The sequence below is a fragment of the Cupressus sempervirens genome, chromosome 4 (assembly GCF_028749045.1).
Source record: "Cupressus sempervirens isolate cs-2001-9-10 chromosome 4, ASM2874904v1, whole genome shotgun sequence".
NCBI lineage: Eukaryota > Viridiplantae > Streptophyta > Pinopsida > Cupressales > Cupressaceae > Cupressus > Cupressus sempervirens.
Genome location: NC_143121.1, coordinates 49,136,568 through 49,153,640, shown reverse-complemented (window position 1 = coordinate 49,153,640; position 17,073 = coordinate 49,136,568). Strand labels below are relative to the sequence as shown.

Sequence of the window (17,073 nt, the reverse complement as noted above, 5' to 3'; positions counted from 1 at the left end):
GGATTCAGGAAATCCGTGATCAGTTGCTTGCCATTGGATGCAAGATGAAGGAAGAGGGCATTGTGATCATAACCTTCAAAAGTTTACCCAGGTCCTACATGCATTTTATCAAGACTCTCAACATCACTTCTACTAGTGTTGATCTGAATTTCGCCGATCTTTACACAATGTTGCTTCAGCAAGATCAGTGGAAACAACAATTTGGTAGTAGTTCTAGCACCACCTCCATAGCGCAAGCCTTTGCTGTTAAATCCTTTTAGAAGGATAAAGACAAGTCTCATTCACAATAGTCTTCTCAGTAGAAGTCCTTTGCTCCAGCATCAGAAGGCTCCAAGAAAAAGAACATTCAATGTAACTACTGCCACAAGTATGGTCACATGAAGGTTGAATGTCAGAAATGTTTAGCTGCCCAAACTAAGCAATTTAGTTTGCAGCCCAAAGCGAACAATGCAAAGCACACTAAGCAGGTGTAATCTTCCTTTTACGTCTTCATGGCTAAAAGACCTACAGATCATGTGAAGTCGTTTGCTAGTACATTGATTCATGTGCCTCTTGTCATTTCACCCACTTCACCTACTATAGAGACTAGTTCACTAACTACCAACCTTATTTAGATTCTATTATTTTTGGTGGAGGGGAAGAGTACAACATTGTTGGCAAAGGCAACATTTAGATTCTTTTTTTTTTTGAAAAGAGGGGTAAACGCTTTGACTTGGAGCTATGAACCAGTGAGGCCACAAACGGGGGACCTCATCCCCATGAGATTTGAACCTTGATGGCAAGGATAACAACACAACAACTTAACCATCACAACATGCCACTATTGGCAAGGCAACATTTAGATTCAGTCTACTGGGATGAATCTCATTTTCCTCGATGTGTACTACATTCCAGGGATGGAACTAAATCTACTCTTAGTCAGTTAGTTGCCGTGACACTCCACATTTGGATGTCACCTTCAGTTCACCATCACTGATAGGGCGACCCATTCTATTGTTGTAGTGGCTCTTGAGGATCATGGTCTTTTTAATTATCGATTCCAGTGATTCTCAGGACTTGGCTATGGCTGCTCGGTGATCTTTTGTCAGCACACTTTGGCATCAGCGGTATGGGCACTTAAATGTGCATTAACTCTCTTAGCTTGCTCGGGAAGAGCTTGTCCTCGGATTGCCAAGATTCAAATTCAATAGCTTGGAGTTTGTGATGCATGTCAGGCTGGGAAGCAACATCACACACCTTTCACCAGTGGCGATTCATGGCAAGCTTCTCAAGTACTTCAGCTTGTTCATGTCGATGTCTACAGCTCTAAGGTCACTCCTATTTTTGGGTCCAAGTATTTTTTTGTTGTTTGTTGATAATTTTAGTAGAAAAATGTGAGTATATTTTCTTAAAAAGAAATCAAAAGCATTTAGTGTATTTCAGAAGTTTAAACCTTTAGCTGAAAAAGAGTCTGGGAAATCTATTATTGCACTTAGGTCCGACAATGGGGGAAAAGTTTGTTCTTATGAATTCTCTAGCTTTTGTGATACTCATGGCATCAAGTGCTAGTTAACCACACCCCACACACCACAACATAATAGTGTAGTTGAATGTCAGAACAAAACAATCATTGAGATGGCTCGATCCATGCTCGAACATAGACATGTTTAGAAGAAGTTTTGAGCAGAAGCAGTTAACGCTACAGTTTATCTTTTGAATTGGCCACCCACGGTGGCAGTCAAAGATAAGACTCCGGAGGAGGCCTGATCAAGTCGCAAGCCTAGAATTAGTCAATTGAAGGTTTTTGGCTCTCTTGCTTTTGTTTGGATCCTTGATGCATCTCGCACCAAGTTGGATGCCAAGAGTCAAAAACTCATGCTTGCTGGATACAATAGTTTTAACAAAGCTTACTGCTTGATCGTCACTGAGACATCTCGTGTCTTGTACAGTCATGATGTAGTCTTTGATGAGCAATGATGACCATTCATGCCCATTTCTCTTGTTCCTGATCCAGCATACCAGCCTATGAAGGCTCATGACTTGGGAGTTTGGCTTCCATTAGGTCCACCTGATGGGAGGGCTCCAACAACTCTTGTAGCTCCAGTTTTACCAGTGATTCCTGTATTGACACCTCCGGTTTCTCTTGCAAGATCACCTCGATGTGCAGATGCTTCACCTAAATTTGATCTCGATTAGAGCATCTCCTGATACTAATGTTGGTCGTTCTCTTCTCTGGCCTAAGTAACAAGCTAAGACACTTGTTGATCTTCGAGATGATAAGCTCATTGATGGGAGAATTGCTCGGAAAAAGAGCAAACCTATAGAGTTTGTTAACTTTGCTCTCATGGCCAACATTCATAGTGTGTTTGAACCTCAAACATATTTTGAGGCAAAAGAAATTCCAGAGTGGGAACAAACCCAGGGAAGAAACCCATTGGCTACAAATGGGTTTACAAAATCAAATACAAGTCTGATGGTATTTTGGATAAGTACAAAACTCGATTAGTTACAAAGGGCTTTTCTCATCATCAGGGCATTGATTATGAGAAGACCTTTGCTCCTACTACAAAAATGAGCATAATTAGATTAGTCTTAGCCATTGTAGCACAGTTTGGCTAGAAGGTCCATCGGATGGATGTCAAGAGTGATTTTTTGAATGGTGACCTACAAGTAGAGGTCTACATGACACAACCTCCTAGTTTTAAGGTTGTTGGTAAAGAATAGTGGTACCCCTAGGGCATGGTACATGAAAATTGATAAATACCTCAGTGATCAAGGCTTCAAGGGGAGTTCTTCTGACTCAAATTTGTACATCAAGACTACTCATTGTGATATCATCCTCCTGGTCATTTATGTGGATGATTTGATCACTGGAAGCTCGATATTTTTGATTCAGGTAATTAAACAGAGTGTGCTAGTCTTCTAATACGACTAACCTTGGGCTCATGCATTGTTCCCTAGGTGTTGAGGTTTGGCAGCAGTCTATTGGTATATTCATGTCCTAGTCCAAATATGCCAGGGTTCTGTTAGACAAGTTTCGTATGCAAGATTGCAAGCCTACATCTACACCCATGGAGAAAGGTCTGAAGTTATGAGCCAAGTCTGATTCTCCTCTAGTTGCTGATACTACATACAGGCAACTAGTAGGCAACCTCATCTACCTCTCTGCTACTAGACCTGATATTAGGTTCATAGTCAACTACATTTCATGGTTTATGATAGCTTCTAAGGTTGATCATGGGATCGTAGCAAAGTGTGTGCTTCGTTATGTGAAGGGTACTATTGATTATGGACTTCTTTACTCTCGAAGTTCTAGTCCTAAATTTAGTGGGTTCACACATTCAAACTGGGCAGGTTTTGTTGATAAAAAGTCAACTTCTGGATATGTGTTTAGTTTGGGTTTCGGTGCCGTCACATGGACCAGTAAGAAGCAACAGGCAATTTCTCTCTCCACTACAGAGGTTGAATACGGAGGGATAGTGAAGGCAGGATGTGAAGTTGTTTAGCTTCGTCAGATGCTTGGGGATATGCAAATGTCGTAAGTAGGCCCGACAACTTTGTTTGTTCAGAACCAAAGTATTATCAAGTTAGCTCGAAATCTAGTCTTCCATGAACAAACCAAGCATGTGGATGTTCATTGTCACTACATATGGTAGCTGGCTGAAGACATGACAATTGACTTGCAATGGATTCCTACAACGGATCAGACTGCAAACATTCTCACCAAGCCTCTTGGTCCAGATAAGTTTGTCCAATTCAGAGGATAGCTTGGTGTTGTGGATAGATTAACCATTAAGGGAGGGTATTGTGATAATTGATAGTTTCTATTATTATTATTTATTATTTAATGGTTATCTATTGTAATCTCTTGTAAATATTAGAATGTTTCTAATATTTAGTTTCCTGAATAGAATGTTTCTATTCTTTACGATTGTTTCTTTAGGAAACATTGTCTATTCTTTTGTATATATTGATCTCTTGAATCTTGATCATTGTTAATATCAAGCAAATATTTACCAGTTACTTTGTAATATGGAGCATATATGGTTTGATCAAATTTTTGAAGTTTAAAAGGTTCACTAAGGCAAACAAAACATCTTGTATATGTCCATTCTAATTTTGGGCTTTTGGCACATTCCCTCATAGATGTCAAGATGGGACCCAGTAGGATTTGGGATGTGTGGACTAAGACAAGTCATGTAGTTTTAAATGCATTGATGCATATCAACCACATTGTTAGAAACTGGCACAACAAAAGGTTCTTCTAGTGCAATCTCATCATTGTTAGAAACTGGCACAACAAAAGGTTCTTCTAGTGCAATCTCATCTGGAATCGGGATTGTACTTGGTAGTTAGATTGTTCAAATAAGCCACAATCCAGTTAACTATAATTGGACTAGTCTTCCTTGAATCCACATGGCAAAAGAACAACTATAGATTAAAAAATATGTTAAAGCATTGCTTAAATGCCGGTCTAGGAAAATGCAACACATCAGCTATCCTTATTAATAAGGCGTTATTATATTGCAATTCACAAGCTTCACACATTTCAAAGGAGGATTCTTTCCAATTTAGGCACCAGTCCATTGTGACAAAGGGAATGGGTTTACTGACATGGGGAAAAGTTTAAGACATTGTAATTTCGATGAAATATAGTGAAACTAATTTTTGATTTGTATAACACAAATTGATTACTTTCGAAGTTTCTTTTTATAAGATTCTGATTATAGTTTTCTATTGCTTCGATAAGATCTAGTTCCATAATTCTTTGTTTTTCAAGTAAATTGCAAATTTCTGCTTTTAGGATTAAAAGCATCACAGCTTATGCTTAGTTTCTGAGTCTGTTGGATATTAACAGGTCTAGACAGGATATCAGTCGATGCTATGAGTATTGCATTGTCTTAAATGTCGTCAAAACATGCTGAAGATTGTCTATATTGATTGCTTGGAGATAACTCTGTTTAACTATGTTTTGATAAGTAGGAGATATTTTCCACAGCATGTCAAATTGTGATATTGCTATCAGGATTCAATTATTTAGTTTTTTGAGTCAGACTCATTGACCCGTGTTTTGTAATTTAATAGGGTGTGCAATTGGAGAAGTATGTTGCTGAGCCTGTTAGCTTGCACGGAGGCCTTGTAATGTTTAAGGTATAGTGCATATGCAATGTTTGAGGACGGTTCAGAAAATTCTGTGGCCTAGTTTATACAACTGAACTGATCTTGTGGTCTTCAAGAAGTTTATCGTCTAAAACTTTGGACTGGAATTTCCATTAAAACCGGTTGTTCCATGCTTGTAGGGACGAGTCAATACTAGTGATGTTTTTGGAGTTTCTAATTCAGATCTGGTCCCTGGGAAGTATGAAGGTAACTGATGCATTATACATAATAATATGTTCTTTGTTTTTTGTAGATATTTTCTGCCTATAACAGTTTTGTTGTCTTGTAGTTCTTTACATTATTATGATCAGTTAGCATAATGATTTGGAGTAATATTTCCTTTTATAATGATTAGGAGGGCTAAAACTGTGGGAAAGTTCCATAGATTTAGTCAATACACTCAAACGTGAAATTCAAGATGGACAGTTATCATTTAGGGGCAAGCAAGTATTGGAGGTAATGATTTCTTAAGTAAGAATTTGTAGCTTTCTGTCTCTCTCTCCTTATCTTCTACACTTTCTTGGCAACAAAATGAATTTTTTTATTTCCACAATAATGTTGTTACTATCATATAATGATGTATGATAGTTGTTCATTGCATGCTTTTTTCATCAAGACTATATATTTGCAAGAGTTTCTTGATTGATTGTTGGTCATTTTGTTTATCAAAGTAGACTTCACTTACAATTGTTGTCTTTCAGTGTAAAATCCCTAAAAGGATCTTGTCCGAATAGCTTGCCTTCCTTTAATTTTGACAAAACAATTGGAATGAAATACTCGTGTTTGCGTTCAACTAAATGTTTGCATTGATATTCAGTTTCCTGACGGATTCAGATTTTGACATATTGTCGAACAGTCGGCAAATATATTCTGGTAAATTTTGGTTTGCCCTCCAATACAGAGATACATATATACAGAATCAAAGGTATGGACTGAAAGAACAGATATAAATTACCAAACTGTTACTGAATTTATATTCATACCATCAGCAGTATACATAAACACCAATGTCTTACACCAATGACGTAGAAGAGATGTGTTCAGTTCTGAACTAAATATTCAGCTAAAACTGAACCAACAGAACAGAGAACAAATAATTAACACAAACATTACAACTCTTCGCTCCTCTATTGCAGTTTGGTCAGAATTATGCATGGAAACATTTCTTTGAAAGCAGAAACAATACAGATCATACTGCACACTTCATTTACAGGAAACCCAGCAATGAAAGTCGATTATAAATGCCAAGAAGGTGTTACATAGTCATTCCTTCTAGATTCCAGTCTTACAGCCACGAATCTGGATAGACTCCGCACGCATCACAGTAACACTAATATATAGTCCATGCTGGTAAGTCTGTGAACACTAGTATGGAAACTCACGGTACCGTTTCTCTAGAGTTATTGACACAACAATGCACAGTCCGCAACCCAGGATACACGTCACACCAGATGTATTACTTCCTCCCAATCACTAAACACGGTGTGGCACTTTAACTTCTGGGTGGTTTTTACCGCATCCGCCTTGCTCTGTAGAGAATGCCCGTTATGGTTGAAGGATTCATATTCATCCGCTAGATAATAAACTCAATGTGGCTTGGGGTTTCTGAGATCTAGGGACACGGTGGCAACCAGATACTACAAACTCTCTTGTATTTTACTGTCTCCGTGGCAGAGTGAATATGTGAGAAGACGGCAGGATTTGCCATAATGGAATGCCACTTATCTCACATTTTATAATGAGTCGGCTCCGTTGGCTTTGACACGCTGGCTCTCCGCGGACACTCCCCGTTAGATTGTTTCGACAACACTTCCGTCCTATCTCCCAGCCTTTGCCGCTGTTATTCGGTGAAGCAAAAGGCATTCAAAACTCTTTTATTCATTAAGGAAGATAGGCGATATTCATCGTGTTTCCATATCCTTCGGCCTGCAATTCCACCGACTAACTGCATACGATATGAATCGTTAAACCAGTTCTGACATTGGTGAAATGACCTGGTAGTCCCTATTATGAGACAAGTGTAATAACATTCTTAAATTTTCCAACCTCCTCTAACCTCCTTTCAACATTCGAGAATGCTTCTTTAAAGAAGCTTTCCCGTAAAACTTCCTCGAACTGATATTTATTATTAGTTCCTGTCAAGGCAGGAATACTTATGCATTCATGTCAATCCAATATAACATTACTACTAACCAGTCAAATTCAAGAATTTAAAAGATTATATGAGATTTCAAATGTTTATATCTTTTTTTAATTTTTCATTATTTTATAAATCATATTTTTAATCTATTCTATTGGTCCATACTATTTTTGGTGGGGAAAAAATTAATTTTCTACAAAAAAATACAAATATTTTCTAACAACTTTATTTTGCATTAATAAATGTATTAATTATAACTTTATCTTTTCTACATTTGTAACAAGTTTGATAAGATTTTATTTTTTCAATCATTTTATCTTCCACCTCACAGAACATGTCTAATCAATATTAATTATCACAATCTATTAAATATTTTTTATTTTATATTTTAAATATATTTATTTTTAGTTTTACATTGATGTTTATTTTTTACTATTTGATATAACTTGTTTCTAAAACTTCGTGTAATGCATAAGTTCAAATTATACTTCTATATATATAACTAATAAATATGTCTTTTTAATATAATTTCAATATGTTATATCTTTGTATTTGAATTTCTAATTTTTTTAAAACTTTTGCTTTTTTAATAAAAGTAGTTAAATTATTACTATTGTTTTACTTTTATAAAAAATAAATTAAACAATATTATTTTTTAATTATATTTTATAATAGTACTTGTAATATGTATAATTGATAAGTGTTACAATTTTTAAATTATATTATTTATTATTAATAATATTTTTTATTTAAACAATTTATCATTTAGTTTAAATACATTTAAAACTTAAATATATATTTTAATATTAAATTAATAATTATATTTTATATCAAAAAACATACTGAAGAAATAAACACAAAATTAAACAATTAGTTTTACTTATAAAATATTTTTATATTTCAATACATTTCATTTTTTTTATAGAAATGTGAGTTTTAATATAAAAATTAAATTCCTAGTTTCATTTATTAAAATATAATATATTTTAATTTTTTATTATAACCATGATTTTATTTTGACTATTTGTTTTATTAAAAAAAAATATATATTTAATTCTCTCACACACACACACAACTTATGTTGGTATCACTCTATCTTACTATTTTATCTCTCTTCCTCTTCTTCCTTTATATTATCTATCATTTTTTCTTCTGCATATATGTTTATGTTGTTATTGTTGTATATTGCTATTTATCTCTATCTATATCTCTATCTATACTGCTAATGATTAAAAATAGTGTGAATTCCATTTGATAATCAAGATAAGAATAATACATAGTTGGGGGAGTTATTCCAACTACTTATGGTTGTCTAGTAGCATGCATGGTATGTTTAAACATATAATGTGATACTCCAAATGCTTCATCACTTCTTCAAGTTCTATAATTCAAATATTGGTATGGATATCTTTCCTCATTGCACATAATTTAAGTTGTCAATGTAGAAGGTGCAAATTTGTCTAAAGCATATGTATTGATCGTAGTATGATATTAAGTACATAGTGCCATATTGGGGACTTTGGCCTCTTATTCTTGGGCTTAAATGCCCAAAGATATAATAATATAGCACGAGCACTTAATAACAAAATATGAGCCATCCTACCAGATCACAAGCGCATTTCTAAGAGCAGAATTTAATAACAAAATATGAGCAATCGTATCAGATCACAAGTGCATTTCTAGGCAAAAATTAATGCATTCATAATGTTAATTTAGATTCTCACTCACCTACACTTCTACAACCATTATGCATTAGGCAGGAACTATGACGCATTGCATCTATTGTTATTTAACAAAGCCTTTACTTAATTATTAGTCCCTGCCTTATATATAAGACAGCCTTATTAGTCCTTCATTATACTCCCTTGCATTAAATTGATGGCAGCCAAAAATATCAAAAGCTAAGGTTTTTTGGATGTGTATTTTTTAATTCAATTGTCACAATCAAATTTTATTATGCATTAGGCAGGAACTATGACGCATTGCATCTATTGTTATTTAACAAAGATGGCAGCCAAAAATATCAAAAGCTAAGATTTTTTGGATGTGTATTTTTTAATTCAATTGTCACAATCAAATTTCTCATTTTTCATTGGTCTGGAACCAATTTCGTGGGTATAAATCTGTTTTTTAGTTGAAAAAATAAAAAGAGATAAGAACAAATTTAATGTTGGTCAGTGTCGTGCCATCTAAATTTAAATTTCCATGGACTGGTTTGCACGGCTAATATTTATGAGGCACTTTTCAGACTGAAACACGGCAGCGGCTATCCATGGACGTCACATGCTATCCAACCCCGTGACATGCCATTGCATCATATTACTTTTCACTGCAGCCGCCTGTACGCTGTACTTCCACTACTATTATTAACTTTTAACTTAAACAATAAATGTATAAAGGGGCATGTAAGTAGTTTATACCATTTTTACTATATTCTTTAGCTTATTTTTAAATTTGTTAAGTTTTAAATCAATATTAAAATTAAATAAAATATTATGTAAAAGTTATTTTTATTAAAATATTAATAATATTTTTAAGAAAATATATCTTTACCTAAATTTATTCTTTTAATAATATATAACTTATAACTTTAAGTTTTTTAAAATAATATATATTTTTAATATTGCATAAATCTAAAAGTAAAAATTAGTTAAGATTATTTAAAATTAGATAATTTTTAAAAAGTGATTATAAAAGATAAGTAGTTTTTGAGCACTTAAAATAAATAACGTATTAACTTAAATTTTTTAAAAAAAATAATATTAAGTTTCAATTTCCTTTCGCACATATTTAATTACTATTTTTAAAATAAAAAAATATGGAAGCTATTTTAACTATTCTTCTTCTTATATGATTTATATTTTACAACTTCATGGATACTCTCATTTCTAAAAGGCTAAAGGCAGGGACTCCAGCTCCCAAGAGCTGTTGTTTTATATTAGTTTTTGATTTATTAACTAATATTAAATAATAATCATTTATTATGACTAATTATATAAATATTACTTCATGGAATATTAACTAATATTAGATAACTAACATTATTTATTCCATATCTCAATTTAGGAGACATTATATTCACATTTTGGATGAGTCTTTAGGATTCTTACATTTTTATGTGCTTTGTGTGGGTGATCGTACCTAGAACCAAATTCTTGTTCCACTATGTCCATTTTTAATTGCCTGAATATATAATCACAATATATAATTACTATTGAAGGTTGACAATTTATTTTCACTAATGGCATGTAGGAATCATGTCTTTTGGATGAGAATTGTTGAAGTTATGCAAGGAATTGTTTATTGAAACATTGTTAATTATATAATACAATGTCTATACCAATGCTTGGAACAAAATAATATCATTGAAACCTTAGCATTTTAAAGTGTTGTTAATTATATAATACAATGTCTATACCAATGCTTGGAACAATATAAAATCGTTGAAATCTTAACATTTTTAAGTGTTGTTAATTATATAATACAATGTATAATTAGCACATTAAGTTGAAAAATCGCTGATGTCAATAGGTGCATACTTTGTAGTAGGGTACATAGGAGTGTCAAGTAGGAGACATTCCTTAATAAAAGAGATATCTCTACTTGGCAAGAGACATCACCCGATTTTTCCTTGTGTCTTGGGTGAGGTTGGTGTTGAATGTTGTTTTTCTGATTGTACTCATTTAGCCACGAGTAATGATTCCAGTATGTTGATTTTATGTGCTTGTTTAACCACATGCAATGATTTGCCTTCCCAACCATAGACAACACCCAATTGTCTCCCATGAGCACTACTTCTCAATAATGCAGATTGTGTGTATTATTTCATTGCCAAGAGAGGACGATTTAATCTTCCTTTATATCTATTGGTGGTGCCCTTTCACCAAGGGAGACCTCTCTTACAAGTTGGCTGAATTAATTAATTCATATAATTATGTTAATATGTAACTAATATATAATTATTACCCATTAAATTCTATATCATATAATTCATTATCAATAAAATTATATTATTATATTATGTGATAATATAATTATTGTGATATAATAATTATACTATGACAACCTTTATGTTATCTATGTCGGCCTGAAGGAATCCGACCATAGCTAAAATAACATCACTCCCTCTTAGCTAGGGGGGAATCCTTCTTGATATTTGAGTTATGTAATGATATCCACCATGGTTACTCCCAGAGGGTGGGTCCATCATGGCTACTCCCATGAATGGAAATGCAAATTAACTCAAGTTCTCATTACAAAATCACTCAATGTGATGTCATTTCATCATGACATTCACCATGGATACTCCTCGAGGGTGATTCAACACAAGTGCTAAGTCATGAAGTCTCTCACATGACCTCCACCATGGCTGCTCTGAGAGGGTGGGTCCATCATGGTTACTCCCATGTATGGAAATGCAAATGAGTACAAGTGTCTATCAAAGAAATACTCAATGCGATGTTGTCATCTCTCATGACATTCGCCATGGCTACTCCTAGAGGGTGAATAAACACAAGTGCTAAGTCATGGAGTCTCTCATATGACATCCACCATGGCTATTCCCAAAGGGTGGAACAAGGGCTTTCACCTCAAACTTTTCTTTCGTAGAGAAGAATGCATTAACAAGGGCTTGCACCTCAAATTTCTCCCTCACAGAGAAGAATGCATTAACAAGGGCTTGTACCTCAAACTTCTTCCCACAGAGAAGAATACATTAAAGTAAATTTTTATAAATCATTGATGCAGACTCCCTCTCGGCAAGGGCTTCATTCTTCACAAAGCCAGGCTTGTCTAAAAAATGCACAAACTTTTCTCTGGCAAGGGGCTTGGTTAGAATATCTACCATTTGATCATTAGTACTAATGTACCTCAATGAAATAGCATTCCTTTGCACCGTATCTCTAATATCATATTTGATCTCTACATGCTTTGACCTGTAATGAAATATAAGGTTGGGATTTGCATCACAGTTGGTGAATCCCAAGCTCACAAAGTATCCATCTATTCAAGAATATTATGACCTAGGTGTTAGCATAAAGGTCTTCTAGCCTAAATACACAGAACTCAATCCCATGAATCCTAGTCCTTTGATTGCTATAGTTTCTTGATCACCAGAGACACCATATCGAGTCTCAACATGGTCTATTCCCTCTAAATCAATATGACCAAGACTCTTGGAAGTCAAACTCAAGCAAATCGTCTAGCTGCTCTATCTATTATAGAAGTATATCCTGCTCACATGGTCCCAATCATGGAAGATATCTTGCTCCAAGAATATAATCAGAGGACTAGAGTTTTCTTTAAAACCCTAATTTTTGGGCTCAGATTTTTTTCTGATTACAAATTCTTGGTGGGTTTTTCAAGAGCTTTGCTAAGTTGTCCGATTTTTTTAGGTGCCTCGATTTTTGAGCCAACGGATCTCAAAATTGACAACATATTGTTTTTGGATTTTTCGAGCTCTCTTCTGGGTACACCTTCAATTTTTTTTGGTTTTCCATTTTTTTGCCTTGAAGAATGTGCCTTTATAGATTTTCACGCTTTTTTATTGGAAAACGTGCTATGGCATCATTGACTAATATTTTGCTTGGGAGTAATTCAAAATTCAATGGTTGCAATTATGGCACTTGGAAGCTGCGGATAATAGCAATTTTTGAATATTGGAATACTGATCAGATTGTTCTGGGTGTTACACAGCGTTCGACTACGCTTGGTACTGATCAAGATACATGGGATTTGAATAATCGGGAGGCAGTGATGCTTCTCAAATTATTCGTAGTTGATGATCAACTCTCTCATATTCCATTTGGCAAGACAACTGCCAAGATATGGGCACATCTCAAAAATCTTCATAAGACTTCTGGCAAAAACAAAGCTTTCTTCTTGTAGAACACTGTTTTCTATTATCATGGATGAGCTAACATTGCTCCAGGCTCACCTAAATAGGATTTAGGAAATTTGTGATCAGTTGTTTGCCATTGGTCGCAAGATGGAGGAAGAGGACATTGTGGTTATCACTCTCTGGAGTTTACCAAGTCCTACGAGCATTTTATCGAGACTCTCAACATCACATCTTCTGGTGTTGATTTAAAGTTCACCAATCTCTGCACACTTCTGCTTCAACAAGATCAGTGAAAACAACAGTTCGGTAGCTGTCCCAACTCCATCTCCACAGAGCAAGCCTTTGCTACCAAATCCTTCAGAAGGATAAAGGCAAGTCTCAACAGTCTTCTCACTAGAAGTCCTCTTCTCCAGCTTCAAAGGGCTCCCAAAAGAAGAACATTCAATGCAACTATTGCCACAAGTTTGGTCACATGAAGGTTGCAGAGCACATTGAGCAAATAGAATCTGCCTTTTACACCTTAATGGCTAAAAGACCTCCAGATCATGTGAAGTCGTCTGCCTGGTACATTGATTCAGGTGCCTCTTGTCATTTCACCCACTGTTGAGATTGGTTCACTGACTACCAGCCTTACTCAGATTCTGTGATTTTTTTGTGGCGAAGAAGAGTACACCGTTGTCGGTAAAGGCAACATTCAAATGCAGTCTGCCGGGAGGAATCCCATTTTCCTCGATGTGTACCATGTTCCAGGGATGGAACTAAATTTTCTTTCACTCAGTCAGTTACTGCAACATTCTCCACGCTTGGATGTCACCTTCAGTTCATATTAGTGTACCATCACTGATAGGGCGACTCAGTCTATTGTTGGAGTGAGTCTTGAGGATCATGGTTGTTTCCACCTTACGAATTCTAGTGATTCTTGGGACTTAGCTATGGCTGCTCGATGGTCTTCTGTTAGCACACTTTGGCATCAACGATATGAGCACTTAAATGTGCATTATCTCTCTTAGCTTGCTCGAGAAGAGCTTGTACTCGCTTTGCTAGAGATTTAGACTCAATAGCTTGGAGTTTGTGATGCATGCCAAGTTGGGAAGCAACATCGCACACCTTTTACTAGTGGCAATTCATGGCGAGCTTCTCAAGTACTTCAACTTGTTCATGCCAATATCCGTGGCCCTATGACCACTCCTGTTCTTGGGTCTAGGTATTTTTTGTTGTTTGTTGATGATTTTAGTAGAAAAATGTGGTTGTATTTTCTTAAAAAGAAATCAGATGCATTTCCTGTATTTAAGAAGTTTAAACCTTTAGTTGAAAAAGAGTCTGGGAAATCTATTATTACTCTTAGATCAGCCAATGGGGGGGAATTTTGTTCTAATGAATTCTCTATCCTCTTGGATACTCATGGCATCAAACGCCAGTTAACCACACCCCACACACTACAAAAGAACAATGTAGTTGAACATCGGAACATTTGAATCACCGAGATGGCTCGATCATTATTGAACAAAGACGTGTTCTGAAGCAGTTTTGGAAAGAAGTTGTCAATACTACAGTTTATCTTTTGAACCGGTCACCTCCAGTGGCGGTCAAAGCTAAGACTCTAGAAGAGGCCTGGTTAGGTCGCAAGCCCATAATTAGTCACTTGAAGGTTTTTGGCTCCCTTGCTTTTGTTTGGATCCTTGATGCATCATGCACTGAGTTGGATGCCGAGAGTTAGAAACTTATGCTTGCCTGATACAATAGTCTTCACAAAGCCTACCGCTTGTTCAACACTAAGACATCTTGTCTCATATATAGTCGTGTGTAGTCTTTGATGAGCAGTGAGGACCATTGATGCATGTTTCTCTTGTTCTTGATCCAACAGACCAGCTTGTGAAGGCTCATGATTTGGGAGTTAGGCTTCCCTTAGGTCCACATGATGGCCGGACTCTAGTAGCTCTTGCAACTCCAATTATAGAAGTGATCCATATACAGATACTTCCAGCTTCTCCTGCAGGATCACCTTGATTGTAGATGCTTCACTTGAGCTTGATCCATATTCTTCCGATGAGGAACCTGATCACCAAGCATCTCTGGCCTAAATGGTGAGCTAAGACACTTGTTGATCTTCGTGAAGATGAGCTCATTGATGGGAGAATTGCTCGAAAAAAGAGGAAATCTACAGAGTCTGTTAACTTTGCTCTCATGGCCAACATTTATAGTGTGATTGAACCTCAAACATATTCCAAGGCGAAAGGAATTCCAAAGTGGGAATAGGCCATGACATTTGAACATTAGAGCATTTTGAAGAATAACACCTAGGTCTTTTATGATCTTCCAACAGGGAAGAAACCCATTGGCTGCAAATGGGTTTACAAAATCAAATACAAATCTGATGGTACTTTGGACAAGTACAAAGCTCTTTTAGTTGTGAAGGGCTTTTCTCAACGTCAGGGCATTGATTATGAGGAGACCTTTGCTCCTACTACAAAGATGAACACAATCAATTAGCCTTAGCCATGGCAGCACAGTTTGGTTGGAAGGTCCATCAGATGTACGTCAAAAGTGCTTTCTTGAATAGTGATCTCCACGAAAAGGTCTACATGACACAGCCTCCTAGTTTAAAGGTTGTTGGTAAAGACCATCAGGTTCTCAGATTGATGAAAGCTCTCTATGGCTTGAAGTAGGCCCCTAGGGGATGGTACATGAAAATTGATAAGTACCTCTATGATCAAGGCTTCTAGAGGAGTTCTTCAGACTCAAATTTGTACATCAAGACTATTGACAGTGACATCATCCTTCTGGTTATTTATGTGGATGAATTGATCATCATTGGCAATTCGACATGTTTGATTTAGGGAACCAAATAGAATTTATCCTAGTCTTTTGATATATGACTGACCTTGGGCTCATGCGTTATTGCCTAGGTGTTGAGGTCCGAGAACAATTTTTTGGTATATTCATCTCTTAGTCCAAATATGCTAGGGCTCTGTTAGACAAATTCTCCATGCAGGTTTGCAAGCCTACATCTACATCCATGGAGAAAGGGCTGAAGTTATCAGCAAAGTCTAATTCCCCTCCCATTGATGATACTACATACATGCAACTAGCAGGCACCCTCATCTACCTCTCTGCTACTAGGCCTGATATCAGCTTCGCAGTCAACTACATCTCACGCTTTATGACAGCCCCCAAGCTGATCATGGATTGCAGCAAAGTGTGTGCTTCGTTATATGAAGGGCACTTCAGATTATGAACTTTTCTCTTGAAGTTCTAATCCTAGACTCAGTGGGTTCATAGATTTAGATTGGGCAGGCTCTGTTGACGATAAAAAGTCAACTTCTGGATATGTGTTTAGTTTGGGATCAGGTGTCGTCACATGGATCTGTAAGAAGCAGCAGGTGATTTCTCTCTCCTCTATAGAGGTCGAATATAGAGGGATAGTCAAGGTAGGTGTGAAGCTGTTTGGCTTCATTGGATGCTTGGGGATATGCAGATGTCACTAGCAGGACCGACTGCTTTGTTTGTTGATAATGAAGGTGTTATCACGTTAGCACAAAATCATGTCTTCCATGAACGAACCAAGCATGTGGATGTTCATTGTCACTACATACGATAGCTGGTTGTAGGCAAGACAATAGAATTTCAGTATGTTCCTACCACGGATCAGACTGCAGACATTCTCACCAAGCCTCTTGGTCTAGATAAGTTTGTCAAATTCAGAGGACAGTTTGGTGTTGTGAATAGATTACCATTAAGGGAGGGTATCACGATAATAGAAAAGCTTCTATTATTAGTTAATGATTATCTGTTTGTAATCTATTGTAAATATTAGAATGTTTCTAATATTAGTTAGCTGTAGTTATCTGTTAGCTTTCTTTTAGCTGGAGTAGAATATTTCTATTCTTTACAATTGTTTCCTAAGGAAACATCGCTTTATTCTTTTGTTTATATAGACCTCTCGGTGTCTGTTAAT

General features: G+C 35.9%; 1 protein-coding gene across 1 annotated transcript in view; it reads left to right on the top strand.

The window, feature by feature from the left end:
• LOC149559871 (Putative methyltransferase family protein) overlaps nt 1-17,073 on the top strand; it is a 124,002-nt gene that overhangs the window by 34,402 nt on the left and 72,527 nt on the right. The window contains exons 2-4 of the mRNA XM_089824337.1: nt 5,065-5,130; nt 5,280-5,346; nt 5,495-5,595. Of these exons, the coding sequence (XP_089680463.1) occupies nt 5,065-5,130; nt 5,280-5,346; nt 5,495-5,595 (234 nt within the window). The remainder of the gene's footprint in view (nt 1-5,064; nt 5,131-5,279; nt 5,347-5,494; nt 5,596-17,073) is intronic.